Here is a 22,928-nt window from a genome sequence, read left to right as displayed (position 1 = left end):
TTCTCTTAAGTTATTCACATTCATTAAAACGTTTCCAGCAAAAAAAAACAACAGGGTCAAAACAAAATATCAACATTAAACGTACATTATTTTATTTATTTATTCATTTTTCAATAAGTTGTTTTCTCATCAAACGTACACAGTACACTTATATATATATGGTGGACTGGCGGCCCACTGACTCATGTTCACATTGCAAGTGGTCCGTATTCAGGAATCAGATGACCCATAGTCCTCTACAAAACTTCCAAAGTTGTGCCTGCCATTATATTGACACTCTGACAGTACACAGAGCGCATACATAACCCATTCAATTCAGTTTATAGTCTATATAAATGTGGCTCAATAATTTTGTAAAATGATTCATATGGGCAACTAAATTATGTGTAGTCACAATCTTCTTTTCTTCCGATAATAATATCGTCACAATCTAATCTAATACCATTAAACATATCCAGATAAGTAATAAACACACAGGACCCCATGGACTGATGGACGCCATTAGGTAGACATCGTAATAACAAAACGTCCACTATCCAAAAAAAAAACCGAACGTCCAAACCAGTATGCACCATGTACCTTGGATCTGGTTTTTGATACGGGCACATTCATTCACATCCCTAACTTTGACCTCCCTTAATCCAAATTTCCATGCCGCCCGAGGTATATTCTGTCTTTTCTTTTTTTTACTTGCATTCCGGCACGGTGCGATGCGCCGGCGCCAGTTATACTCTTATTTGGTACTAAAAAAACAAAAAAAACACAACAAAATAATGGGGGTAATTTCGTAATTTATAATATAAGAGCAGTTTTGTGATTTAAAATCACTATATGGACTATTTTATAATTTATGCAAAATATATGGACTGGTATATAATTTATCATAAAATATAGAGATTGTTTAGTAATCACCAAAAATATATGGAATGTTCTGTAATTTACGTAAAATATAGGGGCTGTTTTGTAATTTAAAGTGTGACAATTTCGTCATTCATTGTTAACATAGGGGTATGTAATGTGATCAATCCAGAGAGAGTTGTCTAAATTTTACCGGTTAAATATGGGGTATGTAATGGTTAAATGTGGGGTATGTAATGTGATCAATCAAGAGAAAGTTGTCTAAATTTTACTGGTTAAATGTCAATTTTATTATCTCCTGAGATATGTTATTACATGCTTTCTCTTTTAACCATCCTAACCCACTAAAAGACAGAAATCACTAACTTCACAATTGTTTGGCCGGTTGGACTCTACATGGTTTTGAAATAAAACAGGATAATAAAAACATGAAGTAAAAACTCTTTACGCCAAAAACCAGCCATCAATTGCCAATCAAGATTTTTTAGAAGGCGAAACTGATGGAGTGGGCTGTAATGGAGTCAATAATGGATGAATAGTATCTAGAGTTGTGTATGTATAACCCATTCATTTAGAAATAATCTCTCTCTCTCTCTCTCTCTCTCTCTCTTTTCCATTTTTTTTTTTCTTTTTTAAAAACTTTAATATTGGCATGGAATCATTTAGATGTTATTTTGGATCTTTGGGTCGAATTTGTAGAAAAAAAATAAAATGAAACTTTTGAGTTTCAACATGGGTTGCTTCATTGGATCTAAATTATCATCGTTAATTATTGGCCAAAGCCAAGAAGAAGATTTAGATAAATAATCTTAACTGATTTACAAGTAAATTTGGTGTGGTCGCCGGTGGTTGTAGTGGTTTGCAACTTGGCGGTGTTGTATGGTTTGAAACTTAGAGAAGATGAGAACAAGTTTTTTCTCAATGAACGAGAAACTGGTTGATTAAGTGGTCTGGTACTTTTTCTTGTCTTCTTGCGGGTTAGAATGGTCCTACCCCGGTAGAGGGGTAGGACGCTAGCAATTCTCTTTAACAAAAAAAATATAATAATCGAAACTGGACAGGAGTATAATGGAAAAAATGCCACTTCACCGAACCATATTTTTTAAAATAGTTAGATTGTCTTTTCTGATTGCTACAAAATATAAGCATGGATCACGTCATTAGGATTTTGGCATTTTCAAAGTAGAAAGTTTCAAAAACTAAAATTCCAACGTATCGTGGCTAAATTTCATAATTTACATTTTTCAACCCTAATACTAATAATGTTATTTCGATTTCTCCAAAAACGGAAATATTTAAGGGAATCCTAAAATTCCATTTGAAATCACGAACGATAAATGTGCTTAAAACAAACAATACACTCTTGTTCTCACAAAATTTTGAAAACCAAAAGGATCGAATGAATTGTGTTTAATGTACCCAAATAGGTTAACGTACTTCATACAATATGTTGAGATATGAACAATGATTGTTCGTACTCCAATATGTATTCTTACTAATCATACATTATATGTGAGGTATTAGCATTAATTGTTCATACTCCAAATAGGTATGAACAATGATTGTTCATAGCTCATGTTGTCTAAATAAGTATGAATAATGATTGTTCATACTCTAATATGTGTTCTTACTGATCATACATTACGTTAAGGTGTGAACAGTGATTGTTCATACTCCAAATATATATATTTAAATAATGATTGTTCATATGAACAATAAATATTCATAACTCATGTTGATATATGAACAATGATTCTTTATACTACAATATGTGCTCTTATTGATTATACATTATATTGAGGTATGAACATTGATTGTTTATGAACATTGATTGTTCATACCTTAAATATGTATGAACAATGATTATTCATACTCTAATAAGTGTTCATATTGTTCATACATCACATAATGTATGATCAGTAAGAACAATGATTGTTCATATGAACAATAAGTATTCATAGCTCATGTTGAGATATGAAAAATAATTGTTCATACTTCAATAGATGCTCTTATTGATCATATATTATATTGAGATATAAACATTGATTGTTCATACCCATATTCATACTTCAAATAAATATTCATACTCTAATAAGTGTTATTACTAATCATACATTATATTGAGGTATGAACATACTCCAATAGGTATTTTTATTGATTATGCATTATTTTGAGGTATGAATATCGATTGTTCATACCCCAAATATGTATACTTGTTTATAGTTCACAATGAAGTATAAACAATTATTGTTCATACTATATACACTGAGTCATTTTGGTTGGGCTGAATCGTTTATTATTTTCCATTATGAATATACTTAATTTTTCATCTATTCAAACCGTTTTTAATTCCGCGTAAATGATATACTTAATTCTGTGAGTGATTAAAAAAAAAAAAAACGTGTCCTTTATTTTTTTCTAGATCTCTGTCGTATAATAATCAATCAAATTTTAAAGGTCCTACAAATATGCCACTCGGTAAATCAATAGATTGATTCTGGGCCTTTAATATCGGGAAAAAAAAAAAAAAAAAAAAAAAAAATTCTGGGCCTTGTACGACCCAAATCAATCGCAAAATTGGCGAGATTTTGTACAAATGGCATATTTTGTGGGACCCTTTGAAATTTGATTGATAAGACAAAACCCAAAAAAAAAACCATCCATCCTTTGAAACAAAAATAAAAAATTTGAGGCAGTTCCTCAATATTCAAAAAAATGAGTAGTAATTCAGGAGAAGGGAAGACAGTGTGTGTCACTGGTGCTTCAGGTTACATAGCTTCATGGCTTGTTAAGCTTCTTCTTCAACGTGGTTACACTGTTAAAGCTTCTGTTCGTGACCCAAGTCAGTATCCCTTTCCTATTTTTTTATTCAATTTCGATAAAAGATTACTCTTTTTAGGATTATGCCTACAAATGTTTTATTTGATGTTGATTTTGTAGTAATTTTGATCTTGTAGATGATCCTAAAAAGACTGCGCACTTACGTGGACTTCCTGGAGCTGACAAAAGACTTCATTTGTTCAAAGCTAACTTGTTGGATCAAGGATCTTTTGATTCCATTGTTGATGGCTGTGAAGGTGTTTTTCATACTGCGTCTCCCTTTTTTATGCAAGTCACAGATCCTAAGGTTTGTTATATTCCCCTTGTGTTTTTTTGTGTGTGTGTGTTTTTTTTTTTTTTTTTTATTAAACTGCTGTCTCAATTTTGAATTCCACTTACATGTAAGTCTCAAAAGGCACCTCAGCATCTTGGATGAATTGTATACCAGTTGATGTCTAATACGGGTTGTTAAAGCTCATGAGATTGCACTTTGAAATGTTTCTTCTTTCGTCTCAACCATATGCTTTAAGTAATAGGAAATTGAATTAGGATCCAAACTTCTTACCCATAAGGAAAAAGGACCTTGAGCAGTATATTAAAGAGTGATCTATTTCTAATGTAAGACGTGCTGGAATCTAATAGAAAGGATGCTTTATTATAAGATTACATTGTTGTCTAGTTTTTGGAGATCATGAAGGGGGTCTAAAGTTGTTTATTATGGTAGTTAGTGAGTAGATTTTCATAGTCACAGTTAGCTAAGCGGTCCAGTCTGCCTAAGAAATTTTCTCCTCCCTCTTGGTGCTATCTTCATATTGAAGGGAGTAGAGTTCTTGTGTTATAGGATCCTCTTTCGAGTGTATTTAATATTTTCAACAAAAACTGTGGTTTAGTATAAGTCGTGGATACAAGAGGGAATAGTGTTTATAGAAAATAGTATTTCCTCCCTACACGAGGGAATAGTGCTTCTGAAATGTAGAAGTTGTTTGCTTGTTCTTCTCCGGTTAACGATTATATATGATAGGTTATTTTCCCTTATTTATATATTACCATGAACTATTGGCGGAGGCATTCTTGAACTTTTCTGATGTCTCCATGTTTCAGGCCGAACTAATTGAGCCTGCTGTGAAAGGAACTCTTAATGTTCTCGGTTCTTGTGCAAAAACACCCTCTGTTAAAAGGGTGATCGTGACATCCTCTATGGCTGCAGTTACTTACAATGAAAACCTCGAACTCCTGAAGTTGTAGTTGACGAGACGTGGTTTTCTAATGCTGAACTGTGTGAGGAGTCAAAGGTGTTTTTCTTTACCTGTTTCTGTTTTGTAGGAGCTCTTGAAATAAGAAGTATGAAAAGTTTTCTTGTTATCTCCCTTTTATGATGTCAGTTTGAGCATGTAATTTCTTCATATCTTACTGAATTTACATTATTTATCTATGTATAGTCATTTTTTATGGGTAGGAAGCTCTCATTTGCTTGATCAATTGGTAGAGAGACAAGAATTAGGCAAGATTTAGAACACACTGTGTAAACATTGTTACGTAATACGGGGCATACTAAAATTTATAATAATCTATTTGTTTTTTCTTGTGCTATAAGCTTATAACCTGTCTCCTTCTGTTTTGTATTCTTCACTTTGAACCTGAAAGAAGTAGCTTAGTGAAAACTGACCTTGACGGAAAATTTAAGCCATGAACTTTCATTTTCTTCCTGCATAACTAAGAGCATTTTATGGAGACTGGTAAAGAGCTAGAATACATGCATTGTCATTTGTCTATGGGTCATCAAAATAATAATAATATTATTTTTTTTACAAATAACAGTTGAGGTACTTATACTGATTCATCAGTGATACTTTCCCCTCAAGATTTGGAGCAGGTTTTTTTTGGTTAGTCATTGTCTAGAACTAGTAAAGCAGTAACTGCAGTGGATCCAAATCCTGGCACCACCAATATTCTCGTGCTGGTCATTATGATCAGTTTATGGAACTGCTTAATAATTGTTTTATGTCTACTTGGACCTTTGTTTAGTACTACAGTTATTGAAGAAATGTACATCTGTATTGCAATAGAAATAATTAACAGTATGTTATTTGACCAGTTTTGGTACGTACTTTCGAAGACTTTAGCTGAAGATTCTGCTTGGAAATTTGCAAAAGAACATGGGATTGACATGGTTACTATAAATCCAGCGATGGTTATTGGTCCTCTTCTGCAGCCAACTCTTAATACAAGTGCTGAAGCCATTGGGAACTTGTTAAATGGTAAACTTTTCTATACTGTTAAAAGTGTACAATTCTTGCACATGCTTTCGATGTACTTTTCATCATTAAGAAATTTAGCCCAATTAATTTGTCTCTAAAAACTTCTTATAACACGATGGAAGAATTTAGGATACTCCACTAGCTTTTGTTCAAATGGCATCTTCTGAAACCTTATGCCAACAACATTAATTAAAGTTTCGGCCAATTAATAACTTAGAAAGCTTTACGAGGAGATTATTCTCTCCAAAATCTGCCCTTATCATCGCTCCTTCTGATCCCCATGATGCCCTCATTATGTGTCTGTGGAGTTAATTTGCTATATCCTTGTTACAACTTGAAGGAACCAAGTTACCAAGATATTCCAGCTTTCTTCCTAGAAGCAACAGATTTTCTTCTTCAAAGTCTCTCTAGGAGTTGATGCTGAATTGATAATTATCAGGGATAAAAAACATTGTTACTCTGTCAGAAATTCATCCATCTCAACTATAGGAGTCCTCCATTAGGAACATATTTTAGATGTGGTGTTATACATGGTTGCTATAGTTTACAGTGGTCAACAGGCTTGACTTCACATTTACCTTTCATCTGATTTCTTTACGTATTGTTGGATAGATTACAATTTGTTCATGGGGTGTAAAGATTTTACTTAATGCAGGATCACAAACATATAGCAATGCAACTTTTGGATGGGTTGATGTTAGAGATGTCACCAAGGCACATATTCTTGCATTTGAGGTTCCTTCAGCTAATGGAAGGTATTGTTTAGTTGATGAAGTTCTTCACTATTCAGGGGTTGTAAAGATCTTACGGGAACTCTACCCTGGCATTCAACTTCCTGAAAAGTAAGTCTATTCACCTCTTTGATGTAATTGCATTTTCATTTCTTAGTGTTCTATTAACAGTTCCAACTTGAATGTCTTTGAGATAACTTTTAACTCAAAGAAAACTAAGCAATTTTCTGGAATTTTTGGTGTGTGCGTTTACTTTCTGGGTATTGACATTTTTACTACTTCCAATGATGATTTGCTGCTTGTTTCTTCCTAAACAAATCGATTTATGTGAAGGGAAAACGCCATGGGGCTACAACACATAAATAATTGGAAAGCCAAAACGCATTGGCCGAGAACAATTTACTTTATACTGTCTAATGAACTCAAGAATTTGTATACCCTCTATTAAAGCTATGCTAATTATCTGCTTGTCTACAATGGGGAGGAATGTATCATTTGATACCTTTCCTTCCAAGGTTTAACTCCTTATCGACATTTTCGCAGGTGTGCTGATGACAAGCCTTTTGTACCAACCTACAAGGTCTCCAAAGAGAAGACCAAAAACTTGGGCATTGACTTTATTCCTGTGGAAGTGAGCTTGAAGGAAACTGTCGAAAGCTTGAAGGAGAAGAATTTTGTCAGCATCTGAGTTTTCTCGCTTAGTTACAAATATATTTCAAATAAAGCAGTATAACTGCCTGTTGATTTTAGACAATTCTGAACTTAAGTCACTGAAAACGTCTGCTCAGTGCCATGGTAACGCTATCTTAATGAAGTCTGTTGGGGTTTGCTTTCATGTTTCAATCGTCAATCTATTTGTCTCACTCGAAAGTGTAATTTCTCAGTGATTTTAAGTTTGGCCCTGTATTGTCTAATGTCTGAGATACACATAAGCGTTAGAAAGAAAACGAATATATATAAAATGAATGAGGTCGGAAAATGAATATATGAATTTGTCACCAATGTACCATAGGATGAAGCCTCTGACTGTTATTTGGTTTGTTTACCCGTCCTATTGTGGCTCACTAGGCGTTAGTGTGTTACTTGTAAGTTGTAACGTACTTGTAAGTTGTAACGTGTAAAGCACTAGCTCGGAAGAATGTTAGCGCATTCGTTCACACTTGTAGAATGTTAGCTCATTTTCTCGGTCGTGTGTGTGAGCGCCCACTTGAACTTGGACATTATATTTAGCAGCGAGTACAAATTCCATAAAATTATTCCCAAATGTCATGGGTAAGAAACCCAAATGTCATGGGTAAGAAACTAAATTTCGGTTTCGAAGAATGTTTAGTGTAGCACCGTAAAACAAAATTTCATGAAAATTTTGTGAAATTTTCAGAAAACATTGAAAAATCCGACCAAAACTATTTATGACAGGCTCACTTAGCAACTGAGAACGAAATTTTCATGAAACTTTCGGTAACTTTGATGTCCTAAAGGACCAGGGTCTCAAGGATACTTGCTTGTTCAACCGATACTAATAAAACTCAAAATATCAGGATTGCTCTCTGCTCTTTTCTCCCTCATTGAGTTGAATATGTCTACAGCTTTCCCATATTCTCCCACTTTTACTAGGCAATTTATGACTATGTTAAGGGTGATTGTATCAGGACGGATATTTGTCCCTTTCATCAATTCAAAATAATACAAAGCTTTTGAATACTGGCCACCGGTTTTGTAAGAAGGACTTCTTTACGTGGAACCCAACTGGTTTGTTTGGTCTCATTTCTGATTATACGTAAGTTTTCAATGTGCTGCTAGTTAACTTTTGTGCTGCTAGTTGTGTAATTATCTTGTCGTTGTTGGATTCATATGAGTGTACTATCTGTAAGATATAAGAATATTATATTATGGTGTGCAACATAATTGTTATTATACACTGGAGAATAAAAAATCTAAAAAAAAAAAAGGAATAATGCAAATTAAATTAGAATAGTATAACTTTTTTTTTATCATTTTTAGAATCTTCAAAATGATCTAAATAATCCATCAACTTTTTTGTTTCTTTTGTCAGTTTAAATAAGTAGGTAGCTTGGAAAGATAAAGAATTTGTAGCTAGATAACAAAAGCAATTTATTTATTTATTTATTTATTTAGAAATGATAAAAAATTAGAAAAAATACATTGGACACTTTTAATATTTGTTCTATAAATCTATTAAGTCGGATATAATATGTGGAGTAAATTGAATGTGTAAATAGTAGCTTTTCAGAAAATAGCTATGTGGCAAGATTACAATTTGAAAGTTTTAAATATAACGCGGATCTTATTTTATGAATGAGTCCAGTATCTCTTTTCAAATGAACTAAACAGCAGCCCGAGAATATTGGCTTCAAGGGAAGTAGTTGAGTAACTGCTTATAACTGAGAAACTATGGCGGTTAAGATGTCTAAATGGGCATATATCCAAGCGAGGCCAATTCTTGCAAGAAAAAAATGAAATAAGTATCCACCATTTTAGTCCGGAAAAAAAAATCTGTAAAATGTAGATTAATTCCTGATAAAATGCTTGTATGTGACTTTAAAATGTGTTTAAAAATGCTGATTCAAATCAAAACAAACAATGTTACATAGTAATAATTTTTTTTCAAAAAGAATTATTATATATTTTTTGGTTAGGCAAGCCTATATTGAACTTTAAAAGCAATGTTAGCGATGATAGTTTTTGGAAATTGACACATGAACACAAATAATGTTAAAAGAATGTTGAAGACAGAGACAAAGGGTTGAACTGCTAAATTTCAAACTAGTGAAAACGATCTAATTAAAGGTATCGCTGTATGAATTCATATGAAGGAACAAAGCCCAGTGTGTTATATATGTCAAAATGAATTCCCAGTATCGTACATTAACACTGACGACAACAATATAGTCTCGTATAGAGTTTAAGTCCTATTTCATATTTCAAGTGCTCCTAGAAACCCAACTTTGGCAAGTTAGATATTGACGACATCAGCAAGCTGTCCAGCTTTAAATTTGGACATCAACCAAGCGTCGGCAGCTCTCATCAGCAGCAACGAATATCCCATATTTTCCTTTTGCAACATGAGTGACATGGCCTAGACCTTCCCAATCATCTATGTGTACTATTTGCTCAAAGAGAAAAGGAGGCACTCCCATTTCTGCAAGATCGCAGTAACAATGGGAAACTCCATTATAATACAACTGTTAAACACTCGATAGCAAATCAAGCAAAAATACATAGGAGGACGCTCCAATACTCCAGACTTTTCAATCTTGGACTGCGGCATGTTCATGTATTGGCACATGTCAAGACCCCGACCATGAATTCTCTGCTGCACCATCTGGAATGGATTGAGGAAAGTAGGGTGGCCTCCTATATGCCCCGGTAACATCTCTCAGAACGACCTTTCCGATCTATGTCTCGACGTTCCTCGCGCTGCGTGCAACTAAGGCCTCATCCGAACCTAACCTATTAGATGTTAGTTAGATCAAGATAATAGACAAATCACAAAATGCTAGCAACATCGCTTATCCGGCGCCCTAGAAACACAAATTTGGCAAGTTAGATAATCGGCGACAAAGAAAAAAGCTTTTCAGCCTATTATTTTCGAACATCAACCAAGACCCGACAGCTTGCATCTGCAGCAACGAATATCCCATGCTTTCCTTTTGCAACATGAGTCACATGGGTAGTCCTTCCCAATCACCTCTGTGGATTGTTTGTTCAAAGAGAATAAGAGGCACTCCCAGTTCTGCAAGAGTTCAGTACCAAAGGGAAACTCCATTATAATACGTATGTTTAAAACTCGATGGAAAATCAAGCAAACATACATAGCAGGACGTACAAATTCTCAAGACTTTTCATTCTTGGATCATGCGACATGTTCATGTATCGGCACATGTGAAGACCCCGATCAGGAATTCTCTCTGAACCATCCGAATGGATTGAGGAAAGTAGGGGGCCTCCTATATGCCCCGGTAACATCTCTATAACGCCCTTTCAGATCTTTGTCTCCGAAAGCTCCTGCGCGTGTAACTAAAACCTCATCAAAAATTTTGGCAACCTCGGATCCAATCGAAACTCAGTATGCGAATAAGGACCATGATAAACATATGCGAAATCGTGATCGAACCAAGTGGCACCACTATCCGACCAATTTGGATCAAAACAATGCGGGTACGCGGGAGATTAATCTCGATGAGTTACATATTTCGTGAGACGCCAACGAGCTCAAATTCTTGGTCTTTCCCCGGGGCAAGCATTTTTTTTTTTTTCAAATTTGTATTCTCGAAAGTGGTTGTTTCTTGATCTTCCCTTTGCATATGAGAAATGTGATGTCCTTAAATACGTTGTTACCCCGGCTTGGAGAATTAAACCTTGTGATAACATCGGTTTATGGTAAACGATCATCCAATTCTTCTCGTTATTTTTGAGTGGCTTCTTTATGATGGAGCGTGTTCACTCTTGAGAAAGTACATGTGTTGCTTCAATTTATTCTGCTTCATTCGAGGGTCTTATGCGCTTTGCAATCCTTTCATTGTACCACCGAGGAACTTCACTTCTTCCTGCGGTTCAACTGTTGTTGGAGTCCCTTCTATTCCATTTGTTGTTTCCTAAAGAGATGCAGGGTATGTCAGAGAAATCAATCAATAAACTTCAATATAGCCTATTAGCACAAAAAAAATGTACTGCTCTTCTATTTTGAGGCTTGGATTTTGGATCCTTGCAGTGATTAATAGGAGTTGACGTAAGATCCTATCTAAATTGAAACGAATCAGAACCATTCTAAACATCTGCTGAAATCAGTGAACGTCAACAATGAGTAAGCTTCCCCTCTCGCCATAATCGGGTTGTCCTGCGACAAACCAATAGGCGCCACCATCTGACCAGACATGAACATAATGCTTTGGGTACTTGGAGGGTGGAGTCTAAGAGGCTCAGATAGAGCAGCATGAAGATATTGCAGCTTGTATTTTCTAAGAACTGCGGTAACGGTTATAGTTTACTTAAGTTGGGTTGCCTCCTTAATATCTCGTACTACCTTTTCTTGCAAGTGGGGAAGTGTGCACATTCTGTACATGAGCCATTACATAGTGGAAGCATTTGTGTCCCTTCCACCATGTCAGAAATTGGAACACTCGTTCGTCAAGTATCTTGGATCTTTATCACTTAAATCTAGAACTGCCATTCAGGGTGAAGTTGCAGTTATTTTTAATCACATCATACCATGACCTTGTATGTAGTTCCTGCTACTCAGATAGTTGAGATGGTGTTAGACTATTGCAACCGCCATGGGTACACGGTGAGATATGTATGAAAGCCGCCGCAAACTCGCAATGGGGTGGGGACCGATCCTCCGAGATCTGTTCCTTGCATTTTGTTCACCAAAGCACAATCCATATCCCATACTCTGCGACACCATTGACTCTATTGGTCTATTCAGAGTCACAATCCATTGTTAATTATAAAAAAGTTAGGCGTGCTGACCTGTTTATTTTGAACAAACTGCACAAAGTTAAGAAGAAAGAGGTTAGCACGTGGAGAATAACAGGAAAGCTGATAAGATGATGGGCAAATAGAACTATACTTCTGTTGGATTCCAAAAGAGGTCAGTCCACATATTGTAAGGAAACTGCATAGATCAACTCTAAAAAAAAACAGTCTTGTACAGAGTTAAATTCGTAATTACAAATCTTATAGACCAAATACTGGGTGCACATAAAAAAATAATCAAATGGCACTTATGAAAAATCAAATTCGATCAGATGGTTTCATAAATTTTCTCGTACCACGGTGAATGATTGTCACATTCATTCATGTTGAATACAATCAACTCTAATATTCATTATCAGCAAAAGTAACGGCTTAAAAGCGCACAATGTACGTGTCATGAGAATTTGACGGCTATTGGAATGCATTGTCAACAACATAAAAAATAACCTATTCAGTGGATACATTAGGAAGGCTCACATGCACCAAATCCATTTGTTATTGCTGTGATACATAAAATCCGACCTTTTAAATGATACATAAAAAAGAAAACCCAAAGTTTGTAAGAACCTCGATAGACCATGTAGGTACAGATTTCACAACAACGACCTCAGTGCACACACTGGATTGAAAAGCTAAGCCTATACCTCTTAGAATCAACTAATCCGATAGTATGTTAATCATTTTGCTCCAAAAGCACAAAGCTGATTGAGATATTACTTCAAGGGCACCGAGGGTCTAAAACGGGCAAACACCAAAATCCTAACAAAGACCCTTCCCCGGGCAATGTACTTGACGAAAATGTGGAAATCAATTGTCCATATATTGTTATAATGATATTTGGCATTGGTCTGCTATTGACTTTAAGTTATGAGTTGTTTGTTGTTGGTTTTAAATTTTTACACCGCAAGAGTGTGTTAGTTTGCATAACCTAGCAGCCGAGAACTTGACACATAGTATACATTATTTATTCTACATTGATCGCCCTTGTGTAAGGGAGAAATATAGAATCGACTATGGTGTTATATGTTGAGGGGTTATTTATAATAATATGAATAAGATCTAGAAGTTAAAAATATTAGAACACAATGAAGCACATAAACCAGGCAAGACAAAATTTTACTTACGATTATGCCATGCAGAATAATTACTGAAATTGTGACATATCATCTCTGTTGTGAAGTTTATCTCTCCTCTTCTTTCGGCACATTCTTTAGTGCAGCAACAAATTTGGAAAAGGATAGCAAAAATTAAAGAGTTACGGCACATTATGGAACCTTGCCCCAACCAAAGCCAGATAACCACCTCCTATAGTTCTAAACATGGAAGTTCCGCCCATTAGCTTCCTGATCATATGAAGACAGCAACCGTTTATTCAAAATCCATTTCCTATGATACCATGCTCCATAAGACTTGGGATTCTTTATTAGTGCCGTCTTCACCTGCATATTCCTTTTCAGAATTAAAAGAAAAGTAATAAATTCTACCAAAAATGTTATAAGAGTAATAAATTCAAACCTACATGGATAGCATGTAAAGAGGCCTTACTCTCTGTTTTTTTTTTGGACAACAAAGAACATAAAGGGATAATCATGTATAGAGTATATAATTATATATGTAGGAGGTTAAGAACATCATGCTTTAGCAAAGAATGAAAGAAAATGCAACCAAACCATAGTCCCTTGCTTTGCCCAGAGAATCAAGCAATGCTGAACAAAACAAATAATATAATGGTTAAATAGCTCTCCACATCTTAGAGCAATTTAAAGAAAGAAACTCAGTTCAGTAATAAAACGCAAAATGTGTTTGAATTCTCGTTGTTAACTATTTTCTCGTTTCAGATTAAAGCATAAATTATAAGTAGTGCACATTAATCCCAAAAGGGGAAAAAAGCATGAGTAGTCAGTACACATAGCAATAAAAGAATTTGGAAATGAAGAATGTGAAGTATATCATACCTTTGCGTTTAAAAGGGAAATTTGTGGGGCGCAGGAACTGAAAACAAATTCAGTTATAATTAAATTGCTCAAGCATCAAAAGCAATTCTGAAATGGAAAAAGTTTGAAACGAAAGTAAGTAATAAATTGGATAGTCAAGACTTCCTAAGAAAAGTTCAAGTGCCTGACATGCTATGTTAAAAGTCCCAACTGTAGTTATTCGGACTAAGCATAACTATGAGCATAGAACATCAAAATATTTTTATTTTTCCTCCTTTATCTGGGTTTGGGACCAGCAATGCATGAGCATAGAATGCATTGGCAGAGTTAAATTTTTTTTTTGGCTAGTCGTGGATACCCTCCCCTTTAACAGTTGCTAATCTTATTGTCGGGCCATTTGCTTTGTTTACAGTAAGAGTCCAAAAACAAAAGGCACTCGTGTATTGTACAAACAAAAGGCAACCTTAACAGAATTTGTTTACGACAAAAAAAGTTTAAGCGCTGGGGAATGGTTAACTTTGCGGGTATTCCATTTTTAATTTTTAATTTTTTTTTTGGGTTTTAGAAAGTGGGGAGGGTTGTGGAAGATGTATCCCAAACTGCAACGATTAATTGTGGGTGGATATCCCAAACTAACCATATTGTTTATTTGAACGGCATAAAAAATAATCATATTATAAAGGTAAATAGGTAATGCAGTTATACACAACATTTTATTGCATACGTGAAAATCAAGAAGAGGGGGGGAAAAAAAAAAAACAAAAACAAACAATGATTCATTGAATGATAGCATAATTAATGAAATGAAAAAAAGTTCAATGTAAATCATCCATAGCATCATCATCGTCTGAAAGCAACATGTCCCGATATACTATACTTCTAGTGCAAGTTCCACTATGTTTAGTTAAGGTTCTGTTTTTTACTAAAAGTTTTATGTTAATGCTTGAGATGCACCTCGACAATGCTTGAGACATTGGTGAAAACATGATCAGGAAAGTTTTCATCTTCAAGAAGGTGAAAAATATTATATTCAATTATCGATGCGATGGGTGCATCCAAGAACAAAGAACAATTGGCAGTTTAACTCGCTATCTATGTTGTTGTCTCAAGAACAAAGAGACAGATAATTTACTACAAAGAATGGTACAATCATTCAAACAATATTTTCCTTCTTTTGGTTGACCATATGCGCTGAAAAGCTTATCCCATATCAATAAACTAACCCCTAAACTATGACGGAGAAAACCATGTACGCAGCACACTAAAATGAAATATATAAAATTATTGGCTTAGTGAGCATAGAAGAATGTAAAATGGAACTTTCTTCTCCTTTTGCTAACACAGTTCTGACAACAACTGAGTATATTCTACATGGCAGTAAACGTAAGAAAAAAAAAATGAAGAACCAAAGAATGGAATAAGGTAGCAACTAACCTAGTAGTTGACCAACTTGGAGCTTGATCACTCATTATCTGCATCCCCAATAGTACCTCCTTGCAAAATGATTGAGGATCGAAAACAAACATAATCTAATTACAAAGAAATTAATCAAGTTAGATTATTAATTTATTCAGAACTTGTAGTAAAAGAATAGATTAAAACGTAAAATAAGTTTGTGACTTGTACAAACACATCCAAACATATTTTCTTTGCCTTTTCTCCCCATCAATGAAGAATACCAACCACAGCAACAAAGAGTTTAGAGAGCAACGCAACTAAAATCTATAAAGAGAAGAAGAAAAAAATTAGTTAAAATACCAACCACCCTTGATCCGGATAACCAGAGTAACCGAATCTTTCAATCTTCAATGACTTATCGTAAGTTTTATTGAGAAGAAAATTACAGATACACTGACCGTTCTTAAGTTGATGGGATCCATCTCCTCGAGTTTCTGGAAATGACCTTCTGTGTCTGGATGAAAGACACTCCTGCAAATACTGACATCGTTAAGTAATTTCACAAAATTACATGCTACTTAAGAATAGAAAAGCCTACGAGGCTTGAGTGCAAGTCCTTCGAGCCCATGAATACAGAAAAGTGACACCCAAAAAAACATCACATTGAAATCATCGATAGGGTGCTTATTCAGTATTACAATTTGACTTTTAATAAAACATTTTTTATTGAATCATAAGAAATTACAACGCTCAATAGTTTAGCATCTCAACGATTACAAATTTGTTGCTAGAACCAAGGTTTTTGTAATTAAGATGAACGAATTAATTTCATTTTTATTTTAAGAATCATTCTCAGCAAGAAATTCACCCGAAAGTGTGCACAACGAAAAGATAGATGACATAGTCTTATTGCATCTCCAATGATGGACTGAGCCCAACCTTAAGGACTTCTTCATGGTGACATCGTAGTGTACAAATCAAAGCACTACTAGTTTTCAGTTCAATTAGAACCATTTTTTACTTTCTTTTTACTTTAAAAGATTTGTCAATCTATTTCGATTTTTTTTACAAACATACAACTTTATTAATTTAGTATAAACTTTTCAAAATCAAAACATATTAAAGTTTACGTAATGAAATTTTATTTGAAAGAACAATCATAACTCACATCTATTATACTTAATAAGGAGTAAACAAGATTATTAATTGTGTAGGTTAGTTCATTAAAATTAAATTGTTTGTTTTCTTAATTGATAATTTCTATAGATAAAAGTCATTTAAAAGTCTATACTCTTTTTTTTTTTTTTTGACTTCTTTGTTCAAACTATAATGCCATATGGCTTATGACGCTTAGAGGAAAACATTCATTCAAACTTCCAGTAGCCAATGATGGAAATGCGTCCATGTTCAAGTCAAACTAACTAATAAATTCCAAAACCTTAATAGATCTAACTGGACACACTTACTCTATTTTAGGTTTTATAGACATAATTCAATGGGTTTGCTGACATGTAAATTTATAGTTTTAGGCCCAAAATCGAGGGTGAATTTGGCACGTAGTGACAGTAGGCCCAACAATTTGGCAGCCTGGAAGTTGCTTAAACCACAAATAAAAAAAAAATCTCAATCCAAAATTCCAAACTATAAATCCGAAGATCAATATTGATGCATGTTATGTTACAACTTAATCAACAATGTTAGACGACAACTACTTGCACACATACATGCATGAAATCAAGTTGGCACAATGATTGAGTGTAGAAGAGACCAACAACAACAGAACCCTTACGCTAGAGAAAAGAAGCTTGGGGTTTGCAACACAATCCCTGTCTCTCTGCTAAAAAAACATATAATGATCTAAAAAAAAAGGACGAAGAAGAACAAAACAAATAAAATTGAAATTCATACTCTCTGGGAGTCAAAGGCAAAGGCAAAACTCCATTTTGGAGGTTACGGTTTTGAGAATATATGAACGGAGAAGAAAACGGTGTCTTGTTTTCTTTCTGAATACATTGAAGCGAGTTTTGGAAATAATTTAAATTACCAATTGACCTTTTGAACGTGAAGGGTTTTTTTGGATACTTTTGGAATTGGGAAACCGAAAAAAAGGTGTCTTTGTTTTTGTTTTCTGAATACGTTGAGTTTTATAGTTTTGGAAATATTTTAAATTACCAATTGACCCTTTGAACGTGAAGGGTAGAAAATTGTCTTGGGTGAAACTTTTGGATACCCTTTTGGACAAAAATTGGGTTAAAACCGAAAATACGGAGACTAATAAAGGAGAAAAGTTTTCCCATTATATATAAGATAAAGATAAGATAAGATAAGATAAGATTAATATGATTTTTTTTTAAAATTGCCTGGTGCCAATCCATGTAAATTCTACTTAGAAGATATTGCTTATTAGCATGTCTATTCTTTCTCCCTTCTCCTTATCCTGATGCTGACGGAACTGCAGATTCTTCTGTGCAATTGAACCCTTTATGAGACAAACCATGAGTTTTGTGAAGTTAGTTAAGTTTTTGTCCTTGGACAGTTAAGAAATAAAGCGCTGAACGTACTTTATATTTTCATAGTTCAAATTCGAGTATCGCCTAACTTAACTGACCAACACAACATGAGTGCGTGCCATATTTCATATCTTTTTCCTTTCTAGCGAAACTCATATTGTGATAGCAACAAATTAGCATGGGTTTAGTTTTTCTTTATAAAGCTTTTTTCCAAGGATACAACTTCACATCATATAAATGCATTGGAATCCTTATTTGTTATTATGTTTTTCATTAACATTTTTTTTTTAATATTATATATGTATGAAAATAATGAGATGTTGGAGGCGACCAAAGAACAATAATTATAACATTTTTTGAAGCGATATAGGACCACTTGGTCCTGATTGTAAGTGGAGGCAGTACTGGAAGACTGATGAATATGACAGTGAGTGGAAAGGGAGGGTGTTGATGAGAGTTCTCAAAGTTTGGTAAAGAGGTCAATAAAAACTTTGTTCTCGGCTGTTGTTACTGTTGGCTCGAATGTTTAGTGTACAACACAAACCTTTATTCAAATTCCTTCATTTTATTTGTAACTTGACAAGTCCATTTTATTTGTAAATTTATCTTTGGGCGAAGTACTTGCAAGTTTATAATCTTGCCAAGCTGGTAAAAAAAACTGGAATTAGAGACCAAAATCTAGAAGCACAAATTATATTTATCAAACATATAGAATTCAAAATTAAATGAGACTATATTATCAACAACTAGGGTTTGTCTGTGGCCGTACGCCACAGAGGGCGCTTTCTGCACGAGTTGAAGCCAACGTTAAAAAACAATTGAAATTATTTTTATCTGCCGGTCAGATCATTAACAAAAAATCATATAGAATTTGACGATGAGTAAAATATATATATTTGTTGGTTTATTATTTGGGCATAGACTACCTGCTTTTCTTGACTTTGAATCCTGTCGTAAACATGCAGAACTCCAAAAATACGCACAACAAAAAGAAAAATGAAATAGAAACATTAAAAAACACAAAAAGGGACCATGAAAGTCTCGCTATGAAAAGAGTTAAATAGTAATAGACAAAGTTTTGCCGTAAAGTTAATTTAACCATTTGGATCGATCTAAATTGCTGGTGTGTGACAATGAAATTTAGAAACGCGTTGATGATGCTCTCACTTCAACAATCACCAATTGAATTCCAAACCAAATTATATTATCATTTTGTAGTTCTTAATGACACCAGATAACTACAATGGAGGCCGTCAGTGGCGTTGCTGGAGAAGCGACCAAGTCTGTTATTACTCATGGTGAACGTGAGCTTAATTATATTTTCCGTTTCAAAAGAAATATCAAAAACCTTGGTGACAATATTACTGCACTAGACGCAAATATAAGAGATGTTCGGTCCTGGGTCGATGCAGCCCGGAATAATAACCATTTGATAAGGAACACTGTGGACACATGGTTGGAACAGGCAGATCGTTTATTTGAAGAAGCAACACGGCTAAAAAGTGAAGCAGGTGATATTAATAGCTGGTGGAAAGGGTGGGTTACTTGCTCTCGTTTTAGTCTTGGTAGAAAAGCAGCAAAGAAAAATGTTGATATCCAGAAACACTTGGGAGAGGGGTCTAAGTTCGGCGAAAATAATGTGTCCAACCCTATGCCTGTTCAAAGCTATGAACTCGAGCCTGTTGGTGATTTTAAAACTTTTGCATCAAGGGAGGCGACTAAATCGGAAGTCATTGCAACATTGAGAGCTGATGAAAACAGCTTAGTCGGGATATATGGGATGCCGGGAGTTGGCAAGACCATGTTGATGAAAGCAGTAATGGCCCAACTGAAAAAGGAGAAAGTCTTTGATGAGGTTGTGATGGTTGTCGTGTCTCAGAAGCCTGACTTGGAAAAGATCCAAGATGCTATTGCAGAGAAATTGGACCTGAAATTTAAAGGAAAATTGTTTTCTACGAGAGCAGCAGAACTGCGGGAGAGACTTCATCAAGAAAGAAAGACTCTTTTGTGCTTAGATGATGTATGGGAGCCGATGGAGTTAGTTGAAGTAGGCATTCCTTACAAAAATGCGGGAAATCGCTGCAAGGTCATTTTCACAACAAGGATCCAAGGCGTGTGTGAACGTATGGAAATGGACGAAAAGATTGAAGTTGGAGTCTTATCAAAAAGAGACTCATCGTATCTATTTCGAAGTAAAGCTGGTGTTGTTGTGGACTCGCCTCTTTTCGAAACGGTTGCTGGAAATATTGTGAAGGAATGTAAAGGTTTGCCCTTGGCAATCGTTACATTGGGTTTGGCTTTGAGAAACAAGGATGATATTGCTGTTTGGGACGATACACTAAAACGACTAAAGAAGTCAATCTCTAAAGATATGGAGCCTGTAAATGCTTCCATAAGATTGAGCTATGACTTTCTGCAAGATGAGACAACCAAAATGTGCTTCTTGTTTTGCTGTATGTTTCCAGAAGACTTTCAGATCCGAACTGATGTGCTATTTGGTTACATGATGGGAGAAAAGCTGATTAGAGATGTAGACACTTTCGAGGAAGCAAGGAACAGATTGCAGGCCACAGTTGAGAAGCTTACATCTGCAGGTTTGTTGTTGAAAGACGACTATGGAGACATTATGATGCATGATGTCGTCCGCGATGTGGCAGTATCAATTGCATGTGAACAAAGAAATGAATTTATTGTTAAAGCTAAAATGAATTTCAGAGAGTGGCCAGATATGGAGTTGGAAAAATGCAAGCGATTGTCATTGATGGATACAGAAATCAGGTATCATCTCCCCTCTCAGATTAAAGCTCCAAACCTCTTAACCTTATCTTTGACTAGCTTCAATGATTTAGATGAAATTCCTTCCATTTTTTTCAAGAAATGACAAACCTTTTGACTCTAGATCTAAGTAACACCAATATTAGATCACTTCCAGCATCACTCTCAAGCCTTACAAACCTCCGTACGCTTCACATGAATAAGTGTTATAAGCTGAAGAATATATCCCCAGTTGTAAAACTTAACCGCCTTGAAATACTCTGTCTTAATCAATCTCGAATTGAAAAATTTCCAGAAGAGATGGGTAGGCTAACTAGTCTGAAGTCGTTGAACTTTTTAAGAACAACCCCGCCTTATACAACCATCTCACCGAAAGTTATATCAAAGTTGTTTCGGTTAGAAGAATTCTCTGGAAATTATATAGAAAATCTTGAATTCTCTTCAGAAAACGATTCTAGTCCATGGAAAAAGATGACAAGATTTAAAATTTCACTTGGAAAACACGATATTTCAATCATCAGGTACCGACGGGGAAGGACGAAATTCCAGAGAAGTTTGTTCCTTACACTCTCATCAATTTCAATTTCACATTTGATCCAAGTGTTGTTACCAAAAACAATCTCTTTGTATTTAAAGTGCGAGGGGATTGAGAATGTACTACAGGTTGATAAAATTGAGGTGTCATTCCCTAATTTAAGGGAGTTAGTTGTAATCGGCAAGTTAGTCACTCTTATACCTTGTCGTGATTTTGTACCGGAAAGTGTCAATCAATATAAGGGAGAAGATGTGGGAGATGAGGTGGAGCAGGGGTCGTCTTCGACCCGACTCTGTTACTTGCCCCCTTCTCCAATTTTCCATAATTTAACAGATCTGGATATTAGAAGTTGCCCTAAGTTGAAGCACCTCTTCCCATTGAGAGTATTTCAACGTCTTTCCAAGTTGGAAGTGATGCATGTGGTATGGTGCTCCGCTTTGGAGATACTGTTTCCAGATGACAGTGATATAGAGAGTGGAGATGTAGATAAAGACAAGGCCAGTCACCCTCTTCTGAAGGAATTCAGTCTTTTCGATTTACCAAAACTGTCAAGTTTCAGTGGAAACGATTCACTTGTTGTTGATTGGCCCTCCGCAAAATCCCTAACTGTGTTTGAATGCTCGAATTTGAAGAGACTACCCCTGGGTACTCACAGTGTACCCAAACTTGAAGAATTTCGTATTACGAACCAGGAGTGGTTCAATAAGCTGGAGTGGGACGACCAAAGAATCAAGGCCGAATTGCAAACCCTTTTGAAGGTGAAGTGCTAAACCTTGTTCCTCTTTCTTTATTTATGTTTCATCCACCTCAATTTTATTTTTGGCACAAAATATTCTTCTTTTCAACTCATACAAGATTACTTTATATAGTTTATAGGTATGGAGATTTGAATAGAGCAAATGATTAAGGCAGTCCAAGGGAGAAGATTCCAATGAAGCAGTAGATGAAGATTCCACCTGACCTCAAGAAATTTAATCATCTACTTCATGGAGTTCATGCAAATTTGATTTACTTTTTCTAGACTTATACTTTGACCAGCAGGGGAAATGTTTGCCAAACTCAAACTTGAAATATTGCCCTGGTCGTGTTCTGCCTATGGCCAAATGGCAAAGAATTTACAGAGTAACTTAATGAAAAGAAAAGGATGATGTCTTGGTCACTTGGTGGAATAATTATAATCTTCTTTATTTCAGATAATTTATCCGAACGTCAGGTCTCTTGGGGTGGGGGAAAAAAAATTCTGACTTGGTTTTCCACTGAAATAAATTCAAATCTTCCTCTTCTCAGCTAAAATATTCATATTATCAACTCCAATTTCATCTTTCCCATTCAAATTTCATCTTCTCTATGTCCTTCCTTCTTCCAGATTTTGGCTGCTTCTGGTCTTCTTTCTCGGCATTCCCGTCACTAGCAGTATGCCAGTATTCTAGTAGTACTGATTGGAGTGGCTCAAAAGTTTGTCTAAGGTGAATAATTGGATATATATTCTACTGTATTGTTTCTGTCAATAAAACAAAATGGTAATTGGGTTCTTTGTGATTCTATTCTATTTAATGAAATTCATTGTAGTAATACTAGTAATAAGTGTTATGTCCATAGCATTTACAATTCAA

The 22,928-nt window shown here is 35.0% G+C and overlaps 2 protein-coding genes and 2 long non-coding RNA genes across 7 annotated transcripts; 2 read left to right on the top strand and 2 right to left on the bottom strand.

Moving 5' to 3' along the window:
* Positions 1-3,488: 3,488 nt before the first annotated feature.
* LOC147485128 (phenylacetaldehyde reductase-like) lies at positions 3,489-7,502 on the top strand. Its single transcript, XM_086569835.1, is given in 7 exon segments — positions 3,489-3,700; positions 3,816-3,985; positions 4,780-4,897; positions 4,900-4,970; positions 5,774-5,936; positions 6,592-6,778; positions 7,211-7,502. Coding segments are annotated over 7 exon segments (981 nt in total). The 5' UTR covers positions 3,489-3,573; the 3' UTR covers positions 7,356-7,502.
* Positions 7,503-11,183: 3,681 nt separating this feature from the next.
* Positions 11,184-13,787, bottom strand: LOC147485127 (uncharacterized). Of its 2 annotated transcripts, XR_015203078.1 has the most exons (5): positions 13,683-13,787; positions 13,288-13,602; positions 12,258-12,317; positions 12,158-12,175; positions 11,184-11,283 (listed from the first exon to the last, which is right to left on the bottom strand). It is a non-coding gene; the product is annotated as an uncharacterized LOC147485127 (long non-coding RNA). The 2 variants fall into 2 exon arrangements; XR_015203077.1 differs by lacking the exon at positions 13,683-13,787 and having other exon boundaries at positions 13,288-13,676.
* Positions 13,788-15,511: 1,724 nt separating this feature from the next.
* LOC147485126 (uncharacterized) lies at positions 15,512-17,463 on the bottom strand. 3 transcript variants are annotated; one of them, XR_015203075.1, is made up of 4 exons: positions 17,404-17,463; positions 15,954-16,026; positions 15,718-15,819; positions 15,512-15,626 (listed from the first exon to the last, which is right to left on the bottom strand). It is a non-coding gene; the product is annotated as an uncharacterized LOC147485126 (long non-coding RNA). The 3 variants fall into 3 exon arrangements; XR_015203076.1 differs by lacking the exon at positions 17,404-17,463 and adding an exon at positions 17,285-17,391; XR_015203074.1 differs by lacking the exon at positions 17,404-17,463 and having other exon boundaries at positions 15,954-16,148.
* Positions 17,464-19,008: 1,545 nt separating this feature from the next.
* On the top strand, positions 19,009-22,487 carry LOC147485125 (putative disease resistance protein At1g61300). Its single transcript, XM_086571448.1, is given in 3 exon segments — positions 19,009-20,880; positions 20,883-22,073; positions 22,185-22,487. Coding segments are annotated over 3 exon segments (2,844 nt in total). The 5' UTR covers positions 19,009-19,248; the 3' UTR covers positions 22,206-22,487.
* Positions 22,488-22,928: the final 441 nt, after the last annotated feature.

This window comes from Coptis chinensis, chromosome 7 (assembly GCF_015680905.1).
Source record: "Coptis chinensis isolate HL-2020 chromosome 7, ASM1568090v1, whole genome shotgun sequence".
Taxonomy (NCBI): Eukaryota; Viridiplantae; Streptophyta; class Magnoliopsida; order Ranunculales; family Ranunculaceae; genus Coptis; species Coptis chinensis.
This window is presented reverse-complemented; position numbering and strand designations above follow the sequence as displayed.